The following is a 20,190-nucleotide window of genomic DNA, read 5'->3' on the forward strand; positions in this document are numbered from 1 at the left end:
TTCTAGTTATATCTCAGTGTTATTTTGAAAATTTTACACTCAATTTAGGAAAAAGAAGAGAGAGAGATAGAGAGAGAGAGCTTCCAATCGTTGTTTCTCAATTAAAAAATATACTAAAGTTCTTTTCTTTCCTTTTCTTTTTGTTTTGCTAGAACAATTCTTTTCACTTATAGGACATAGTTTTCCTTTAAACTGGGTTGGAGGAACTTCCTCAAACTCAGTCTATAAAAATGACATGTGTCATTTGAATATGTGAGATGCACATGATTTTTTAATAGTAGGGACAAAGTTGAAATAAATAATATTAAAAACTCATGTGCATCTCACATGTTATTAAAAAAATGGACACTGGTCGGTGGTCATTTTTATGGACTGGGTTGAAGGAAGTTCCTCAAACCTAGTTTGAAGGAAAACTCTATCCTTAGGTGATGAGATAGTGACATTATGTATCACCACTTGGTGGAACACTAATCAACCCACATAATCAACAAAATGAAGTATGAGATTGATAAAAAGGTTTTATAGATGAAACTGCTCACATTATGGTACCACCACTTGGTGCATTTGTCAATGTGATTTTACAAAAAATTTGAATTTTTGAAGCAAACACTGGAAAGCAGAATTGTTTGATTACTGATATTATAACTCAATTGACTGAAAATTATTATTATTATTTTTCGTTTTTAAATCACTTCTTATTACTACTCAAAAAAAATCTCACCACAAAATTTTTTTAACAAACACACCCTTTGCTTTGAGAGTATAGAGATTCAATACTAGCTTGTTTTCCAAGCCAACAATTTTATTTTCTTTTACGCACAAAAAGCTTCTCTATTTTTATTTTTTTTTTAAAAAAAATTTATGCTTTATTTAGCTTGGTCTCCTGAGTCCTGAGTAATCACATACCATATTAAAAATCTTGATACTTAGCAAACATGCATGTCTTCTTCTTCTTCCTTTTTTTTTTTTTTTACAAGGAAAAAAACCCTCATATGCGGTCATGCTGCAAAAGGGGTGTTTTGCAGCACCCAATAGCTGTTAGCTGCAAGACACATCACATAAAGCAAATAAAATGCACAAAAATACTGTACAACCTAATACACTTATTTTATCTTTCTCTCCCACCTAATTCTCTTCTTCTCTGGTTCTTCACTGAAAATTTGCAGCACTTCTTCTCTTTCTCTCCCACTTTCTCTTCTTCTTTCTTCTCTGGGTCACGCCGGCCTTGGGTCTGCTGGGTCTCCTTTCTCCAGCCAGCAGCCTTCACCGGTGGATCCCTTTGGGGGAATTTTTATTTTTATTTTTTATTATAACAAGGAAAACCCTCCTATGCGGTCATGCTGCAAAATGGGTGTTTTGCAGCACCCAATAGCTGTTAGCTACAAGATACATCACATAAAGCAAATAAAATGCACAAAAATACTCTACAACCTAATACACTTATTTTATCTTTCTCTCCCACCTTCTCTTCTTCTCTGGTTCTTCACCGAAAATTTGCAGCACTCCTTCTCTTTCTCTCCCACTTTTTCTTCTTCTTTCTTCTCTGGGTCACTCCGGCCGTGGGTTTGCAGGCCCACGGGTTTCCTTTCTCCAGCCAGAAGCCCTCACCGGTGTATCCCTTTAGGGTGATAAAATTCCCTAGGGTTAATCTCTAGGTTTTAGTTTTGAATATAAAAACGATTTTGAGGCATTAAAAATGAGTTTTAAGGTATTAGAAACGAATTTTGAAGCATTAGAATTTGATTTTGAGACTGAATTTTGCAAAAAAAGGTGTCGGAGATGGTGACCCCGCCGGAGATGGTGACCCACGGCAGGGTCTGGCGTGACCTAGCATGGGTCTGGCCATGACCCGCCTAGGTTTGGTGACCCACGGCTGGGTCTTGGCAAGACCCATGCCTGGGTCTAGCCTAGACCCACGGCGCACGGGTAGTCGGCCAGTGGGTCTCTCTCTGGCACCGGTGGTGTGGTTGTGGGTTTGCTGGTGCCGATTTGTTTTTTGGTTTGCTGTTTTGATTTCATTTTGTCAAAATGAGCTTGGTGATGTGTCACCACAAGAGTGGATGCTGCAAAACACCTCTTTTGTAGCATGACCGCATAGTAGGGGCTCCCATTCAACAAACATGTCTTTTGAATAAGCTATTAAAGAGAGAGAGAGAGAGAATAAGCTCTTGTGGTAAGCCGTAGCAATTTTGCAAACATATCTTTCTATAAATTCATGGTCAACTCAAATTAATGTTTGCTGGTGATGCCATCGGTCATGACAAAGTTGTTACAAACGAATTTGTAGTTAATTCATACAAACTCATCTAATAAAGTGACATGTATCTCTTAATATGCGAGAATCACATATTATTAAAACAACATGTGTTTCTCACATTTTTTTTTTAATAAAATGTGCTTCTCACATGTTTTTTTAATAGTTATGGAACACATATCACTTTATTATGTTAGTTTGTATGAATTAGCTACAAACCAATTTATATCAAATTTTTGTCCAATCAGAAAATACATCCAACCTTATTCAATTCCTTGCTTCGTGACCGAAGAGAATTCACCAGCCACTAATTCCAAACTGGTCAATTCTCACTTGGAAAGAGACTTCAATTTCTTGCTTGTGTCAATTCAAAAGATTGAACTGATATTTAGCCTCATGTCCAAACGACGTGACAACATTAACATAAATAAGCAATAAGCAACAGCACAATGACAAGTTATTACATAAACAAGAAAATTTCTTTTAATAAGTCATAACTTATTGAGGCAACCACTTCAACCCTTTCCAATCCCTTAAATCAATATGAACATAAATAAGCAATAAGCAACAACACAATGATAAGCTATTTCCTTTTTTTTTTTTGCATAAGTCGTAATTTATTGAAAAAAAAAAAAAAAACGTAAAAAACAATTACAATTGCTTCAACCCTTCCCAATCTTTCAAATCAATATTGTAATTGTCTAACCTTATCATTCTCATCCAACTTAGACTTCATAATAAAAGATTTCACATATTTAATAGCAAGGGATTCATTCTATGGAGTGCGAATTGAACATTTTCTTCATATTTTATCGTGCCTGAACTGCATCTTTTTCCCTTGAAAAGGTCTGGTAATCTGGCACACCGCATCCTTTTCCCTTGAAAAAGTCTAGTAATCTGGCACAGCATTTACTTGATCGAGTAAAACTAGACTTTCTATGTATGTTGTGATACCGTGAAAATAGTAACTACTAATTCCAAGATCAATGAATGCAGTGGTCTCAGGATCATATAAGACCAGCTCTTCTGAATTTGTAACAATTAGAAGCTCTCTTTTGTTCCTAAAAAAGAATGATCTCCTCCACCCTCCCCAATACCTTAAATCAATAGTATATTGTTTAGTCCAAGACTCTGTTACGCCATATTCTTTCATCAACCAAATACAACAACTATTATCATGTCCGCTCCGAACATATTGTACCAGTGAGAGCAATCCACCAAAGTCCACAATAGAAATCAAATCGCATCTTACGCCAGTTAAAACATTTGGATACTTCATCACTTGGAATTTCTCGTCAGACATATGAAACGACACAATCACTGATGATCTTGAATGATATCCAAACCAATGGCTAGCCCCATTCACGAAAGTCTGCGAACACCTCCTGCTAATAAAATAGTGAAAGTCGTCCTTGAAACTAACAGTCTCCCAAGCGCCTGTACGGAGTTTAAACAGTTCCACCCGAGGTGGAAATTCTATGCTATCTTCATACACCGCCACTCTCAGCACCTTGTAATCATTACTTTTAGGGTCAAAACCGAACCCGCGAACAAAGTAGGCGTGTAAGGGTTCCATCCGTACATCAATGGAAGGTGTAGGGAGAGTCATACTCATTCTAACTGCAGGGTTCCATAGAATAAAGGATTCAGAAAGATCACCTCTTAATAAGAATTCTTCGGTGATGAGTAGCAATCCTCTACAGTCAAGGATTTCTTCAAAATAATCAAGTTTAGTGTCAGATGGGCATTCAATTCTTTGAAACTCGCGGAAGGAATCATCGAACTGGTGTAATTCAATTCCGACACCCATCTCCTCCACCTTATTGCCAGTCCGATTTAAGCGCCCTTTAACTAAGTGAGCATAATTGATGGTGCTCTCAGAGTGCGTAGAAATAAAAGCAGTGCTTCTGATTAAAGACTTGAACGATTTGGAAACACATTGGAATGTTAAAAGGGATTTCACGGGGAGTCTTACAAGGATTTCAATCTGAAGATCGTGTGGCAATTGCTCCAACATCTCTGTGATTGATTTCCCCTTTTCGCTCAATTGGGGACGCACTGATGAGACTGGTGAACGGAGAGAGAAGTAGTAGAAACCCCAATTTGCGTGGGCTTGACGGCTTGAGGCTACTAGCTATATATGATGCCCAGAGAGAGTTTCAAAAAGGAGAACGACGTCGTTATAATTTGATACTACTTTATAGACTGCGGAAGTTATTAATTATACTCCATGATTCGTCATCACTAAATTTTGTTAGCTGTTGGAATATTTTATATTATATAAACTAGGTTTATTAATATTTTTTTAATAAGTTATTTCTTTTTATAATAAATTATTTTTATTCTCCGTTATTATATTTTTTGTAAAGTTTATTTTCTTTCTTAATTAAGTTAGGTCTACATTAGGGTTTATAGTTTATTGATCACTACTCATTGTCTCTCTATAAATAGAGAGTTATGTAATATTGTTTGATATCTTCAATATACAAGATATAGTTCATACATCTTTCTCTGCTTCCGCTCTTTTTCTTTCTATTTCATATTTTATATATATTTCAACAGTTGTCTCCACAAGTTGTATTACAATAACTTTAAAAATATTATTGGATTAAAATCTAACAAAAATTAATCTTAAATATAATGATGGTTTTAAAAGCCACCTTAAACAGTAAAAATAGGTATAGAAAAGTAGAAGTATGTGTAACATTACTCTTTTTTTGAACGAATATTTCATATATATATATATATATTTTTTTTTTCATTGAGGACTAACAAAATGGATGAAAGAGGAGAAGCATAGTGTATAGAATTACTCTTAAAATTAATTTATTGTTTTAATAAATAGAGACATAAGGTGATGAGATGGTGACATTATATATCACCACTTGGTGGAACACTGATGAACCCACATAATCAACAAAATGAAGTATGAGATTGATCAAAAAGGTTTTATAGATGAAACTGGTCACATTATGTACCACCACTTTCATTTGGTTTTACAAGAAATTTGAACTTTTGAAGCAAACACTGGAAAGCAGAATTGTTAGATTACTGATATTAAATCAATTGACTGAAAATTACATGTATTCTTAATTTCATGATGGTCTATTCTAAAGCAACATTATAGAGAAGGAAAATAAAGAAAGAAAGAATCATAGCACATGAGCCTTTACACGGATATTAAAAAAACTTGGGTAGAGAGGGCACGAGGCTATCTTTGCAGCTTCCCAGCAGAATGTAGATATACCGCAACAGATACCACACTGGAAACACAAGAAAGAAAGAAAGTAAACAAACATTACTACCATCAAGATTTCAATGGTTAACATTGTTTAAAAACATAAAATTATGGCTTGATTAATCCTAACATAATGGATATGCATTCCTGAAGAACAGGAGAAATGACAGAGAACTCAAAAGCCGATTAAAGACGATGGAGGAGGCAGATTAAACTTGTAACTTACGTTGAGCCAAGGAAGAAGGCAAGCGAAAGATCAAAGCCAAACAAAAAGACAGAAACAAGAGCTGTGAGAAGCATTGCTACTGAAGTAGAGTACACCTGCACAACATGGGCAAGCTAAATAAAAATTGGGACTTCAATCACAAGGTACAGAAAATGTATTGGGCAGGACAATAATACTTCTGAGTATCGCAATTTATAATAATCAATAAAATTGCATAGAGAACTGGACACTCATTGAGGCTCACATGTTTAGTGAGAACTATCAGCGTTATATTTGCCACAATAATGTTATTAGTAAGATCAATGAAGCCAATCACTTGGATCTAACCTCTTGCCAAAAACAAAAACAGCCCAAAATAACGGAGAAATGGGATCCAAAACAGCAAGAGATTTCTCCTACAGAGTTTCTAATGTTCATCCATATAAGATTCTAATTCCACACCAAGCCTTCTTTAGTACAATTTCTGTAACCCTATGCATTTAACACTTTTTTGGTGACGGAATAAGAACATAGGCCAATTTTGATACGGACTACATATTCACAAATTCCACCATCAATGAAAGATGGCAGATAGATGCCTTATCCCCTTTAAGGGCCAAACAACCACCGGCAATTGATAGATTTCCATTATATGCCCAATAATGATTCCACCACATTATGTAGATCCACGTAAATGTACTTCAGTTAATGTCTCAATGATTCAAAGTTATATTTCCATGTCTTACCTTCACAATATTGTCGGCATACTTCATTACCATTGATACAGCAATTCCACTGCACAAAAGAAAATCATGTAAGCATATTGTACAAGAGAAGAGTAGGAAAGGTGACAGAGACAAAAGTAGATAATTCTTTACAGAAAAAAAATCTTGCGCAGTTTTTTGTATCAAAAAGATACTTCATAATCATTGTGTGTGTGTGTGCACATGTGCACTTGGAATCAATTGCGTTAAAGGCTGAAACCCCCACACCACGATATAGAAGTCACTAACAACCACAAAAGAGATGACTTTACGAACAAATAAGGGGCCCTTGTTACATATTGGCTACTATACTCTTGTTTCATCATTTATAGTTTGTATACAAAAACACCGATCAAGCTCCTATTTTTGCCTCTCAATCTCCAAATTGAAAGTGAACCATCACTTCATACATTCCTGGGAGGGAACACAAAGAGCAAACCTAGAAGCACAAAGTAGCTTTTCAATCAATCTATAGGCGATTGGATCTTGAAGATAGCCAAACAAAAATTCCTTTCATAGACATTTCATAAAAAATTTCTTTACCCTGAACCAAAGATAACAGCACATGGAAAATATTTTAAGTCACGAAAACATAACCAAGCACTCTCATAACATGGGCTGAAATACTATGTAGGTCACATTTCTTTAAAATAGGCTCTATAATCAAGTTTTCAAATCCATATGATAATTATCAAAAGCTTTACTAAATCATAAAGGATTCCTAGAGCAAGCAAACAAGCCAGGAAGTGAGAAATTTACTCTAAAGAAATAACTAGAGCAAGCAAACAAGCTACTGATAAGGTTGATGATGCCAAGAAAGGGAGTAAGATACCTGAGTGCATGGTTGAGAATCATGAGAACTGTAATAAACGAGTATCCATGGAAGAATCCCCTGAACAAATAACCAATAACTTCTAAACTAATACTTCTTAAACTCACAAGCAGAAAAGAAAGAATATTCCATTTCTAACGCACTAAAGATTTTTTTTTGATAATGAAGTCACAGGAGAAAATGGAGAAGATTCAGGATAAAGCAACTGCAAGAGTAGAATCACAAACAGAGAGGAAAGCTCAAATTACTTATTCATCACTGCATCAAAATCTTGGACCAGTATAGCAGCGGCATTGAAGATCATTCCAAAGATATACAACCAGAAGTTCTGCACATTTATGTTTCTCGTAGGACGCTTTTTAATTATGGCCTGCCAACATCATAACCAAGTTACTTAAAAGGTTTTCTAGATCGCTCAATTGAGAAATTGCACCTTTTTAACTCAATGGAGCTCTACACATCCTCAATCAGTCTGTTAGGAAATCCAGTAACTAACCATATTCAACCCCAACATTGATCATGTTACATTGGATCAGGCTTCAAACGCAAAACGATGCATTTGGCGGTTCCGAAGAACTAGAGTGCAAACTGTGTACTTAGAAAGCTCACCTCGGTATATACTCCTGCAAAACCACTCAATAGTGCCATGACCTGCAAAGAAAGTACCCACCATTATGATAACAAGTATTTTAAGCTATAATATGTTTTCCTCCCAATGCCGAATTAAGGGCATAAAAAATGTAGGCAACTCACAATGGCCATCACCCAACCTTGAAAAGGAGTTTGAAGAACATGATCTGAACTGCACAACAAAGTCATTTTCTAAGGCACAGCCAATAACATGAAGTACATAAGAGTGGAATTTCAAATAACGATTATAGAAATAAAATAGTGAGAAACAATGCTCACTAATCCCTGCTTCTCAAATACATAGCTACTTGCATCGAGATATCTTGTATTCATACAAGTAACTACGTCTGAAACAATCCAAAAACAAGATGTGTGATCAATCTTACTTTGATTTTAGCTGAGCTGTGGTGCACCCAGCACATAGTAGAATGAAAGCTGCCCATTGAATCTCGCTCAACCTGAAAGATTTAGAACAGGATGTATAATAAAAATGTTGCAAATTCCAATCTGGTTTGGCTTAAACTTTTAATTAGTTTGAACATCCTCTTATACACAGCCCAAGAGCAATTGTATCGCTCATGGACATTTTCACATACCCAATATGGGCTTATTTTGAAAAGGTAGACAAAGAAAAAGAATTTATTGCTCTTTCTACAAATGCCAACATTCTTAACTGTAAAGATTTTTAAAAGTACCAATAAGGTGACATTTGAACCAAATGAGTTGTTATGACTATTCTGTCTCCATCGAATCTCTTAAGGGGCTTTCGCAAATATTTCCATGACGAAGTGAAAAATCCAACATCAACGATAGTAAGGACTCACTTCTTCTTAAGTATAATTCTGTATAGAACACCGGTACTGATAATATTCAGGTTCTTCAGTATCTGATAACCTGGCGCATCGACATACGCAAAGATGTAATACTGCAACAGAAAAATGAAGGATACACATAATCATATTTTGGGAAGCAAGAAGAAGACCAATGGGATTGCAATTTTTAAAAGAGAAAAAACACAACCAACCTGAAGCAAGTTTTTGACTAGGTAAAGTGCTGCAGGAATGGGGAACACAATAACTTCATCCAATGTCGTATTCAACCTAGTTCAACGTCAGGATCCAAGAAAGAACAAGACATTACAAAAAAAAATTGTTATTTAGTTCATGACAATAATCCATCAAATGAAGAATGTAAGATTGGATAAGAATTTGAAATTACAAATACAATTACATAACCAGGACAACACAACATGGGGAGTATAGTGATAGTTCAAACTCGATAAAAACATCAAAATTACAACATGAGAAACCTGTTATCTTCTGTAACACCTTCACTTCTCCAGATTCTTGTCAAGGCTGCAAGTGATAATGCACATTTCAAAGTCTCCACCTAATTCAAGATAGAGAAATAAAGTGTTTGATTCGTAGAAAACGACATTACATCTATCTGTTTGATTGGTAAGATTTGAACCAAAAGACCTACCCACAATCCAAACAACATGTACTAATTAGTAAAATTTGTTTTTCTTTTTCCCTTTGGGTACTATTTGCTTACCATAAAATTTGCAGTGGTAACACTATACTCATACTTTCCAGCTCTCTTAGACCACACAATAAGTATCGCTTGCGAACTCGTAAGAACAGTCAATGCGAGCGTAACAACGGACCTATAAAGCAAACACCAAAAGCATATACGCATACATGAATTACCCTCTCTCTGTCTCTATCGCTCCATCTTTATTCTCTGTATTGGAATCAGAATGAAAACATAAAAGGAAAACTCACATACTTGCGCTTCCACTTGGTGCGCTCAATATCCACATTACTCACTGCATGAGCTTTCCCTCTTGAGCTCTCTATGTCGTCTCCACCACCATCCCCATCTTTATCCTGTACATATACAAACAACCCATTTCGCTGTCAATCATAGACAAGATGGAGATTTCGAACAATTTGAGCTATAAATAAACTAAATTGAAGTAAACGATTGAAAACAAAGAACCTGATCTTTGATTTTTCTGTACTCCATATTTTGGGTGTCTCAGTTTCTGATCTGAGGCCACTGAAGAAAGATTGATTTGGGATCTCTACCGTAGTACCGTGATAGACTGAACAATACGAGCGCACAGACAAGCTTTCCGGTATGGCTGACAAACTCTGATGGGCCGGTCTGTGGGGGAATGGGGCTTTAGGTATCATGGGCCAAGATCTGCCATCTTAATATGTCCTAAAAATATGCATTTTATCATACCTTTTTGCAATTTAAAAAAGTAGGGATTTAATTACCGAAACCTTAATCCAAAACCGACGTAAGAAAACCAATCCAAAACCGACGTAAGAAAACCAATCCAAAACCAATCCCCAAGTGTGAACGGATGACTCAATTTTCTCTCCTGCCTAAGTTTCAAAAGCGAAAAAGACCAAATAGCACTCGCTACTAGTCATTTAATCAGATACGAATGTCCTACCTTTTATTTTTTTATTTTTTTATTATTATTATTTTTTTAATAGTAAATTCTTAAATTACATAATTAGGCTTTTTTTAGGCATTAAAACATTTAAACATTGCTACATATTAAAAAAATGGCATGTTATCGAGGTAATTACAAAGAATTTTTCTTCCAAAAGGTTTTTTCTTCACTTTTGTAGAGATGCTTCTTATTCATAAAGTCAACAAAATTTAGTTTAAAGCTTTTTTACAATATAAAAAGTAAGAACCTGATGAAAATATACTCAATTATCGACCGTAACATACTATATTTTTAATAAGTGCCATTTTTTAAGCATTTTGATGCCTAAAAATAACCAAAATTATTATGCCAACACCTTATAGAAGTTATTCTTGCAACGGTATAGTTCAGTGATTGGCTTTGTTGAAGATATAAATCATTTATGATAAATGTTGATTTGTATCCTCTAAATCAAGAAAATCAAGCGATTTAGATAATATTTATTAACGAATATGTTTATATTTGAAATCAGAGTTAAAACTCTATAAATAGAGCTTGATACTCAAATCAATATCAAGGAAAAATATAGCCAATAAGGCTTTAACACCTAGATGTAGGCATAAATTGAACCACTTTACTGTTTCTTTCATCTCTTTCCTCCATTAATATTTTAGATTTTATTCTAATCTTATTTATTTATTTATTTTTCCATCCGCCGCCTTAAAATTTATAATTCCGTCCCTACCAGATTATGAAAAATCTGCTGAGGAGTTATCACGTTCAGACAATTCTGCAAATAGAAGTGTCAAAAGATGGAGATGACCGTCACTACCAGTAGTCATAGATGTGTATCAATTAACCAGCACAGTCGTGATAGCTTCAGATGCTGAAAGTTTGAAACTTCAGCAGCTGCAGAATTGTCTGAATGTGAATGCAGAGAAGATGTTGAAATATTGAAATATCATACGACAAAAAATAAATATTGAAAAAGACAACTGTGTCAAAGAATATTCCTACCGTAACCTACTAAAACCGTATTCAAAGCTGGTTTGAAAATGAAGTTTTTCTTAAAATAATTATTTATTTATTTATTTGTTTTAATAGATTCATATTGCTTGAAACAAGGAACCAGACAAAAATGAAAGACGAAGACTCACATAGTTGTCAGCAGGGACGGAGCCAGGAAATTTTATGGGAAGGGGCCAACCAAATTTTTTTTTCGGTTCTTTAGAATTTTTTTTATGAAAAAAAATTTTTTTGGTTGTTTTTTATGAACTAAAGACTACCGTAAAGGCCAAAAAAAAAAGTAGACATTTGAAAGTAAGGGCTAAAAATAAAAAAACTTAATGAGTATAGGCCAACAAAATTAAAAATAGGGCCAATTTTTTTTTTTTTTGAGGAAGCAAATAACTAAAATTAAAACTTTAACTTTACTTTTTTTAAATTTTTTAATTTTTTAATTATTTTTTTTACTTATAATATTTTTTTTCCTTATTTTGGGGGGGACCATGGCCCACCCCGGTCCCCCCTCCCTCCGTCTCTGGTTGTCAGTATCAAGAAACAAAAGTAAAGGGATAAAAAACATAAAAATAAAACTGTAGCAGCCTCTCCATATGAATAAATAAAGAATATAACTGTCAATAGTCCAAGGTGATAAATTTATTTATTTATTTTCTATTCAACTTGAGAATATTGTTTAATATGAAGGGGAGCTGGAAGTTTCATGTTGACTAGAACAATAAGCAATTGCACTAGTCTCACATAGGACCATCTTGTTTCCGATGAAACCAATCTCAAGCTAGCCAATGGTTCAAGATCGGTAGGGGACACCATGGATTTAAATATAGTGCTTGGGATGACTATATATTGTGTGGCACCAATATAAAGACCTCTTTTTGTAAGCAGGCCATAATAACTTTTTTTATTTTTTATTTTTATTTTTATGAAGGATAAAAACAGGCAAATTTTAAATTTAATTTCGTACTATATTTGTATACAAATTGTTGGGGATAAAAATCTATTATGGGTCCCACTCAAGCCTCATGAAATTAATTATCTCTTAACAATTATTTGAATGTGGACAACCCATGATCTATTGATCACCTTCCGTTACCTCTAAACTACCTTCCACTATCCATCAAACCATGAAGATGGAACATGAGAGAGCAGTTATATAAAATCCAATAAAAGGGATCAATGAGATCATTGTCAAGAAGGGACCTTTTGCTCATGCTATATTTTGACTCCACATAAGAATGCTAACTTAAGTATCAGAGAGTCTCTAGTCAAGGCCGGAACCCTTTGACGCTCTTGTTATTTAGCAGGCAATCCATCGCCGGTCAAGCCGTACCAAAAACTGCATCAACACAAATATTATACGTTTATAAAATCATCTTATAAGAGAACTTTCATTTCGAATACAAAAATTTGCTATAAACATGTACAATAAAAAAAAAAAATCCAAAAAAGAACTCAACATCTCTTTTGAATTATGCTCAACCGCGCGCAGTCTTTTATGTAATGAAATTCATTCATTATCATCTACGTAATAAAACTCACATCACTTTCTTTCTCAATTCATTGCCTCTTTTGTAGTGTGAAGAACAGTTTTTGGTATGATTTAACCGTTTGAGACGCATTCACGTCTAAAATTTAAAATAAAATAAAATAAAATAAATTAATTAATTGACATAAGAGTAAATATGTTATATGGAGGATGAAAAATTATACATTTGAAGGAATTACGATATAAAAAATAATATTTTTATAAATTTTTTAAACATTTTTTGGTTGTCGAAGCTCCAAATTAGGACCATTATAAGTCTGCCCCTGATCTTAAGTTCCAAGGTCAACTGCAAGCTTTAGATCTTCTAGATCAATAATCCAAAGAGAAAGACTTAAAACCTATGGTTGGTAGCCGGAAACAACCTTGCAAATAAAAAACAAAGAAACATTGACTGACTTGATAGACTTTAAAGTCTGTCTCATTACAATTTGCAATGTCATGAATGATGAAAGGAACTTTACATTGTAGGCATTAATTTATTAATTATCTTACATGAAAAGGAAGGAGACGGGTGTTACAGTGTGAAACTTCCTAGAATTTATAGTGGAAAGGGAGGCCTGCATTTTTTCTTTTCAGATTTGGTAGTTGATCAAAATGGGCAAGCTAGTGAGTCCACATATTCTAATATATTTAATTACTATTTGATGGTTTTATTTTTTAATCACGTTGTTAAGGCTCCATTTATTTCGATGTAAAGTGTTCCGACAAGGTCCTGACAGTGTTTCAACGACGTTTTGATTGAGTCGGTTGATTTGTTCAGAATGAGATACTCAAACTCGAAAAATGATTTACGATTTTCAAAAATGAAAACCATTTTTCGAAAATTAAAGATTTTTAGTCAAACCGAAAATATTTTCGGTCGAAAACGTTTTTAGGAAATCAATTAACACCCAAACAAACTGAGCCTAAATCACTACTTATCCTAAAAGGGCCAAAATGATAAAGAGATTAAAAAAAAAAAAAAAATGATGAATTTAATTATTCAATTTATATTTTTTCACTTTTCTTCAAGCATGAGCTCAAACAACCTCTTAAGATAAAAAAGGCTAACTCGTGAAATATTTAATTGTAATGAAAAGAAAATGACGAAGACAAATTTTGAACTAGTACCTCTAATACCATATTTAAATCAACAGTTATTTTAATAAGAAATAATTATTTTAATCGAAAGGCCAAATTGTAAATATTTGAGCATGCATGTGACAATTTCCACCAAACTAATGACGTTTCTTCCATTATAATTAGATCCCCAAGCCTTACCATTTCATGACAGAATCAAAAACGGCAGCTTCCCAAAATCTTTGTTTAAGTCTTACCCAGAAAAAATGTATCCTCCAACACATGATTATGAGAAACAAGCAGGTGAACACTATCCAGCTCCTTTCCCTGCTTCAGCACCTCCAAATACTACCCCTTCTGGACACCCGTATGCTACGGCTCCTTCATTTAATATAGCCTCTGGTGTGAGGGCTCATGCTGTTGCAGGGAGGTGGTCTTCTGGTCTTTGCCATTGTTGTGATGATCCTGCAAATTGTAAAGAGATCTGAAAACCCTTTCAACTTTTAAACATTAATTAATTAAATCTTGTGTTTTTTTTTTTTTAATTAACTTGTTTCGATTTTTCTGTTTTTGAAGGCTTGATCACTTTCTTCTGCCCCTGCATCACATTTGGACAGATTGCTAATATAGTTAGCAGAGGCTCTTCATGTAAGCCTATTGAAAGCAACTTTCTTTCTGATTATCAAGTTTAAGAATATACATATAGAAAATGATGGTTATTTTCTGGTGTTTTTACAGCTTGTGCTTCTAGCGGCACAATCTATGGGCTTCTTCTGGGTTTTACTGGCTTGTCATGTTTGTATTCTTGCTTTTATCGTTCAAGATTGAGGGCACAATATGACTTGGATGAGACACCATGTGTAGACTGCTTAGTGCACTTCTGCTGTGAGACTTGTGCTCTGTGTCAAGAATACAGAGAGCTCAAGAGTCGTGGGTTTGATATGGGGATAGGTATAATTGCTTCTTAGTTAATCACATCTCCATTTCATTAATTTCTTCTTCTTCTTCTTCCCCATTTTCTGATTTCCAAATCATTTGGTCAAGAAAACCCTTTGTTTTTTTTTTTTTTTTTTTTTTTTTTTGTTGAAAGTTAGGTACTGTTTGTTTGGTGGGTATATCTAGATTTGATGCAGTTTGGCCTTACTCGTTTTTGGGTTTTGAAAGTCTTTTTCTCTTTAATTTTTACATTGAAGTAGCAAAAGGCATGAAGAAATGAAGAAATTGCATCCCAAACATTATGTTATGCTAGAATTCTGAGTCCTGTGATAGATATACAGTAGCACTTCTTCCCCAAATCCCTGTTCTTCAACCATATCAATTAAACCCCACCATCAACTGGTTCTTTTATATTTTTGGCACCATGATTATTTAAGCTTTACAAGAAGCCTAATCCATTCTGATCCTGTCAGCCGATTGGTTGGGTGCATGCATATTATCATTCATTCAGCCTCAAAAATTATTGACAAGTCAATGCTAGATTGAACTGAAATTCTCTGCAATTTTGTTAGTGCTCGAATTTTTGACAATTCAAACAATGAATGAACTCACATGAGACCTACCCATTAGCGAGACTCTTATATTTGTTAGAGATCCAGACTCAGCCGAATAGAGATTTTCAACAATTTTATTGTCCAAATTACTAGAAAAAACTCTCATATGTAAGACTCGATCACTTATCCAAACAAGTTTTAAGCTACCCGTCTACATCTAGATCCAATCTTATCTGAAAAATGAGGCTAGCATTGACCTAGTCATTGTCTTATACTTCTGCAATTGATTTTTATCGCTGTATGGTCGGAACCTCGTTGTCATAATAAAGAAATTCATGACAGTGCGGATTGTATATGCATGTTTCTAGTGGGATATCATTTGTCCCCAACAAAAGATTAGAAGTTGATGATGCATACCAAAACAAAACACCATTTTCAGTTTATTAAGCTTAATTTAATTTGTCTGGTCAAAACATTTTGGTAGGTTACATAGAAGGCCTCATATATGAACATGTCGATGTTTTTCAAATTAATTAACTATTGGTCGCGTGCATCGTTGCATGTGTTGCTACTTTAATAATTTTATTTAATTTTGTTTATTGGGAACTCATTTCTTGTGGGTGGTTCTTGGAAATGAAGGCTGGGAAGCGAACGTGGACAGACAAAGGCGTGGAGTTACGGCAGCTCCAATGGTGGTGCCAGGCATGACAAGGTGAAAGGGGACATTAAGGCCCTTTTGCTCCTCCTTCTGCTGCTTGCTTGTGCAGCTTCTTTTCAGTCGTATATATGATTTAAAAAATTGTTAAATCTACAACTCTTTTATAATTTGTTAACACACGTCGGTATATGATTGGAATGTGTTAATTTTTTTTTAGTGACCGGCTGGCGTGGCTCCAATCACATGCCGATGAATGTCACTTTGTTGTAAGAGTGTTGTAAAAGAGTTGAAGGAGTATCATTACTCATATCATTTATGCTCTTGTTAATTGGAGTGTTTGCTTAATTTTGTTATTCTCGTCGGGGAATGAAAGTAAAATTTGTGCTAATGTAGCTGGTGTATATATATATATATATTTTAAAATGTGATTCTTATTTCTAAGTTTATTTATGACTTTTATAGACGAATGAACGAGAAAATAATAAACAGTAAAACATCTATACTTTTTTTTTTTAGGGAAAGTTTCGCGAGCATAAAATAAATTGAATTATTATTGTTAGCCACAATAGTCATCATTTTTTAAAATGACTCTTTGTTCAAGTAAAAGTTGTATCTCTAGGTTTTCATGAGAATGAAATAACTTTTAACTATGTTATATATAGAATGGTTTAGGGTGTTCACTTAGCCACAGAAGTCATAATTTTAAAACGGCTCTTTGTTCAAGTAAAAGGTGTCTCTAAGTTTTCATGAGAATGAATAACTTTTGGCCGCTTGAAAACTACATATGCATAAATGATCCACTCTAACAAAGAAAAAGATTATGCAATTGTCACTTTCTTAGAATTGAAGTGTGTTAAGGTACTTTTTGGTTGATGTCTAAGCGGCAAAAAAAAGGGGTGGACAACCCCATGGGCTGACACAGTGAATGTTCACCAGCTATATTTAAAAGAGAAATGTTTGTTTTCATCCAATTTTTTTGTCTATTGCGATATAATATATGAACAAATTTCTTATTGAATATGTGGGATTACATGTAAGTCCCACAGATTTCATAATAGATTTACAGAAGAAAAAAATAAACAAAAGAGATGAATAAAAAATGAATGTGAAACAGTTCTCTATTTGAAAGAGATAAGAATAACTTGAAAAAAAAAAAAAAAAAATGAAGAAAGAGATGGGTATTTGGGATGACAAAGTGCATGTTCACACTGCCATCGGTCTTGTTTGGCAACCCTTTTCATCCATTCGTTATTGTTTATGGACCATTTTTTTAAAGGAAATTGAGCCGATATGTGAGAGAGAGTATTAAAGTATTGATTAAATTTAGGGTTAAATACTAAATTAGTCTCTGGGGTTTCATTACTTTATTTTTTCCCGCCTAGGGTTTCATTTTTATCACATGACGTCTCTGTGGTTTTGATAATAGACCAAGTTAGTCCTTCGTCAGTTGACTTAATTGAATTATATGTGGACCAATCAAATGTTGACACATGACACATACTTAAATTTTTTTTTTTTTTTTTTAAATTAAAAAAAAAAAAAAAAAAAAAAAAGAACTGGGGGTGGCTCTTGGCTCCAAGGGGGTGGCCGAGCCACCCGCAGTACCCATTGGGGGTGGTTTCGGCCACCCCCATGGCCAAAGGGGGTGGCAAATGGCCGAGCCACCCCCAGCTTTTTTTGTTTTTTTTTTTAAAAATACATTTTTTTTAATTAAAAAAAAATAAGTAGGTGCTACGTGTCAACATTTTATTGGTCCACATGGAATTTCGTTAAGTCAACTAACAGTCAATTGACGGAGGACTAACTTGGTCTATTATCAAAACCACAGGGACCTTCTGTGATAAAAATGAAACCCTAAGGACTAATTTAGTATTTTACTCTTAAATTTATTTTTGGGTAAAGTCCACTTAACCTCCTCAAATTACCACTATAATGACAATCTACCCCCTAAACTATTAATTGCAATAATTTACCCTCCAAACTACCAAAACAATGACAATGTACTCCAAATTTTAACAAAATGACAAAATTATCCTTACTAAAATAAAAACAAAAATACTAAAAAATAAAAAAATTTAAGGGTATTTTTATCTTATTGAAAATTCTATACGGATAATTTCGTCACTTTGCTATCATTGAGGGATACATTGTTATTGTTTTGCTAGTTTTGGGGGTAAATTGTCGCAATTGATAACTTGGAGGGTAGATTGTCATTGAGGTGATAGTCTAAGGAGGTAAAGTAGACTTTACCCTTTATCTTTTCTTGTCGGCTTAAACTTTTGAAATAAATGTAATTTAACATAATAAATATTCATTTTCTCATTAGCCAGGGAATGACTATTTCATTTCATTTTCAATAAAAAAAAATTTTTATTTATTTTCTTAATAGAATAAGATGACCTCGCTGGTTGTTACCTCAGTCTTTGATGACGCTTCTGCCAATATAATTAGATTCCCAAGCCTTAGAGTACTCTTTCATATATAGACACAACCAAAAACTTAATTTGTTTTAAGTTACCCAGAAAAATGCATCCTCCAGCACGTGGTTATCAGAAAAGAGCAGGTGAACACCATCCACCTCCTTTCCCAGCTCCAGCACCTCCACAGCCGTATAATGCTCCTACATATATAGCCTCTGGTGTGCAGCCTTATGTTGTTGCAGGGAGGTGGTCCACTGGTCTTTGCCATTGTTGTGATGATCCTGCAAATTGTAAAGATCTATATATATATCTTCATCACCAATTTCTTGCCATAAACTATATTTTATCAGATCTTCTTATCAAGCAGTCTTTCTTATTGATTCATTAAACATTAATTAAACCTTGTTTATTTTATTAACTTTTGTTTCAATTCTTTATGTTTTTGAAGGCTTGATCACTTGCTTCTGCCCTTGCATCACGTTTGGAGAGATTGCTGATATAGTTAGCAGAGGCTCTTCATGTAAGCCTATTGAAAACAACTTTCTTTCTGATTATCAAGTTTAAGAATATATATATATAGAAAATGATGGTTATTTTTTGGTGTTTTTACAGCTTGTGCTTTAAGTGGCACAATCTATGGGCTTCTGGGTTTTACTTGTTTGGCATGCTTGTACTCTTGCTTTTGTCGTTCAAAATTGAGGGGGCAATATGACTTGGACGAGGCACCTTGTGCAGACTGCTTGGTGCACTTCTGCTGTGAGCCTTGTGCTCTGTGTCAAGAATACAGAGAGCTCAAGAATCGTGGGTTGGATATGGGAATAGGTATAATTGCTTCTAGATTAGTTAATCGCATCTCTATTTAATTATTTTCTTTTTTCTTCTCTCTACTGCTGATTTCCAAATCATTTGGTGAAGAAAACCCTTGTTTTTGTTTTTGTTTTTTTTTTTTGATGAAAGATTAGGTACTGTTTGTTTGGTGGGTATATCTATATTTGATCATGCAGTTTGGACTCGACTTGTTTTTGGGTTTTAAAAGTCTTTTGCTTTGAACACGTCTTTAAAAATGACATTGAAGTAGCAAAAGGCATGAAGAAATTGCATCCCAAACATTATGTTACAACAAGTTTGGAGGATCTTGTGGAGATTCAAAGTCAGATTTCCTTAGTTTCCATTGGGGAATTAAAGTTGATGAGGCTTTGTGGGTGACTGGAAAAAAATCTATTTATAGTTGCAGGGTCACTTGGGATGTTATTCGGATTAGCATTTTCATTAGACTTAGCTAAAAAGTTATTTTGGTGAGCAATTTTGCTGAAATGGTTCAACACCTCACCAATTTGGTGATAAATTTTTTGTGGGTGAACAGAATCAGCAACAATTGAATAACCATTTCTATTTCCTTTTGGGTATGGGTGTGAAGAATTAATATTTAAAGAATAATAAAAGTTGATATTTAAATGGTTTTTTTTTTTAAAAAAAAAAAAATTATTTATTTTATTGGGAACTTATCTTATGGGTGGTTCTTGCAAATGAAGGTTGGAAAGCAAACGTGGCCAGACAGAGTCGTATAGTTATAGTAGCTCCGGTGGTGGCACCTGGCATGACAAGGTGAAAGGAAACATTAAGGC

General features: G+C 34.2%; 4 protein-coding genes across 6 annotated transcripts; 2 read left to right on the plus strand and 2 right to left on the minus strand.

The window, feature by feature from the left end:
• Nucleotides 1-2,886: 2,886 nt before the first annotated feature.
• Nucleotides 2,887-4,341, minus strand: LOC132177198 (F-box/kelch-repeat protein At3g23880). Its single transcript, XM_059589445.2, has one exon. It carries the CDS (start codon nt 4,269-4,271, stop codon nt 3,144-3,146), a length of 1,128 nt encoding a protein of 375 aa, XP_059445428.1. The 5' UTR covers nt 4,272-4,341; the 3' UTR covers nt 2,887-3,143.
• Nucleotides 4,342-5,227: 886 nt separating this feature from the next.
• Nucleotides 5,228-10,116, minus strand: LOC132177811 (CMP-sialic acid transporter 2). Of its 3 annotated transcripts, none has more exons than XM_059590271.2 (14): nt 9,925-10,109; nt 9,712-9,812; nt 9,478-9,589; nt 9,233-9,312; nt 8,948-9,023; nt 8,748-8,848; nt 8,310-8,381; nt 8,047-8,095; nt 7,903-7,944; nt 7,542-7,663; nt 7,294-7,353; nt 6,444-6,492; nt 5,719-5,813; nt 5,233-5,517 (listed from the first exon to the last, which is right to left on the minus strand). In XM_059590271.2, exons 1-14 carry the CDS (start codon nt 9,949-9,951, stop codon nt 5,466-5,468), a joined length of 1,038 nt encoding a protein of 345 aa, XP_059446254.1. In that variant the 5' UTR covers nt 9,952-10,109; the 3' UTR covers nt 5,233-5,465. The 3 variants fall into 3 exon arrangements, 2 of the variants coding, with proteins under 2 accessions (XP_059446254.1, XP_059446255.1); XM_059590272.2 differs by having other exon boundaries at nt 9,708-9,812; nt 9,925-10,108; XR_009439797.2 differs by lacking the exon at nt 6,444-6,492 and having other exon boundaries at nt 5,228-5,517; nt 9,925-10,116.
• Nucleotides 10,117-14,222: 4,106 nt separating this feature from the next.
• LOC132179113 (protein PLANT CADMIUM RESISTANCE 2) lies at nt 14,223-16,473 on the plus strand. Its single transcript, XM_059591756.2, has 4 exons — nt 14,223-14,471; nt 14,574-14,645; nt 14,736-14,948; nt 16,127-16,473. Exons 1-4 carry the CDS (start codon nt 14,264-14,266, stop codon nt 16,201-16,203), a joined length of 570 nt encoding a protein of 189 aa, XP_059447739.1. The 5' UTR covers nt 14,223-14,263; the 3' UTR covers nt 16,204-16,473.
• Nucleotides 16,474-18,671: 2,198 nt separating this feature from the next.
• On the plus strand, nt 18,672-20,174 carry LOC132179928 (protein PLANT CADMIUM RESISTANCE 2-like). Its single transcript, XM_059592742.2, has 4 exons — nt 18,672-18,855; nt 19,014-19,085; nt 19,178-19,387; nt 20,098-20,174. Exons 1-4 carry the CDS (start codon nt 18,672-18,674, stop codon nt 20,172-20,174), a joined length of 543 nt encoding a protein of 180 aa, XP_059448725.2.
• The last annotated feature ends 16 nt before the right edge of the window (nt 20,175-20,190 follow it).

This window comes from Corylus avellana, chromosome 4 (assembly GCF_965113065.1).
Source record: "Corylus avellana chromosome 4, dhCorAvel1.hap1.2, whole genome shotgun sequence".
Lineage (NCBI taxonomy): Eukaryota > Viridiplantae > Streptophyta > Magnoliopsida > Fagales > Betulaceae > Corylus > Corylus avellana.

Excerpts from the sequence above, each read along its gene's own strand:
- LOC132177198 (XM_059589445.2), bottom strand. The coding sequence starts at position 4,271 with ATGTTGGAGCAATTGCCACACGATCTTCAGATTGAAATCCTTGTAAGA.
- LOC132177811 (XM_059590271.2), bottom strand. The coding sequence starts at position 9,951 with ATGGAGTACAGAAAAATCAAAGATCAG. Across the intron at positions 9,813-9,924 it reads ACAGAAAAATCAAAGATCAG|GATAAAGATGGGGATGGTGG; the intron begins GTTCTTTGTTTT and ends GTATATGTACAG. Across the intron at positions 6,493-7,293 it reads ATTCTCAACCATGCACTCAG|TGGAATTGCTGTATCAATGG; the intron begins GTATCTTACTCC and ends TCTTTTGTGCAG.
- LOC132179113 (XM_059591756.2), top strand. The coding sequence starts at position 14,264 with ATGTATCCTCCAACACATGATTATGAGAAACAAGCAGGTGAACACTAT. Across the intron at positions 14,472-14,573 it reads TTGTGATGATCCTGCAAATT|GCTTGATCACTTTCTTCTGC; the intron begins GTAAAGAGATCT and ends CTGTTTTTGAAG. Across the intron at positions 14,646-14,735 it reads AGTTAGCAGAGGCTCTTCAT|CTTGTGCTTCTAGCGGCACA; the intron begins GTAAGCCTATTG and ends GTGTTTTTACAG.
- LOC132179928 (XM_059592742.2), top strand. The coding sequence starts at position 18,672 with ATGCATCCTCCAGCACGTGGTTATCAGAAAAGAGCAGGTGAACACCAT. Across the intron at positions 18,856-19,013 it reads TTGTGATGATCCTGCAAATT|GCTTGATCACTTGCTTCTGC; the intron begins GTAAAGATCTAT and ends ATGTTTTTGAAG. Across the intron at positions 19,388-20,097 it reads TGGGTTGGATATGGGAATAG|GTTGGAAAGCAAACGTGGCC; the intron begins GTATAATTGCTT and ends TTGCAAATGAAG.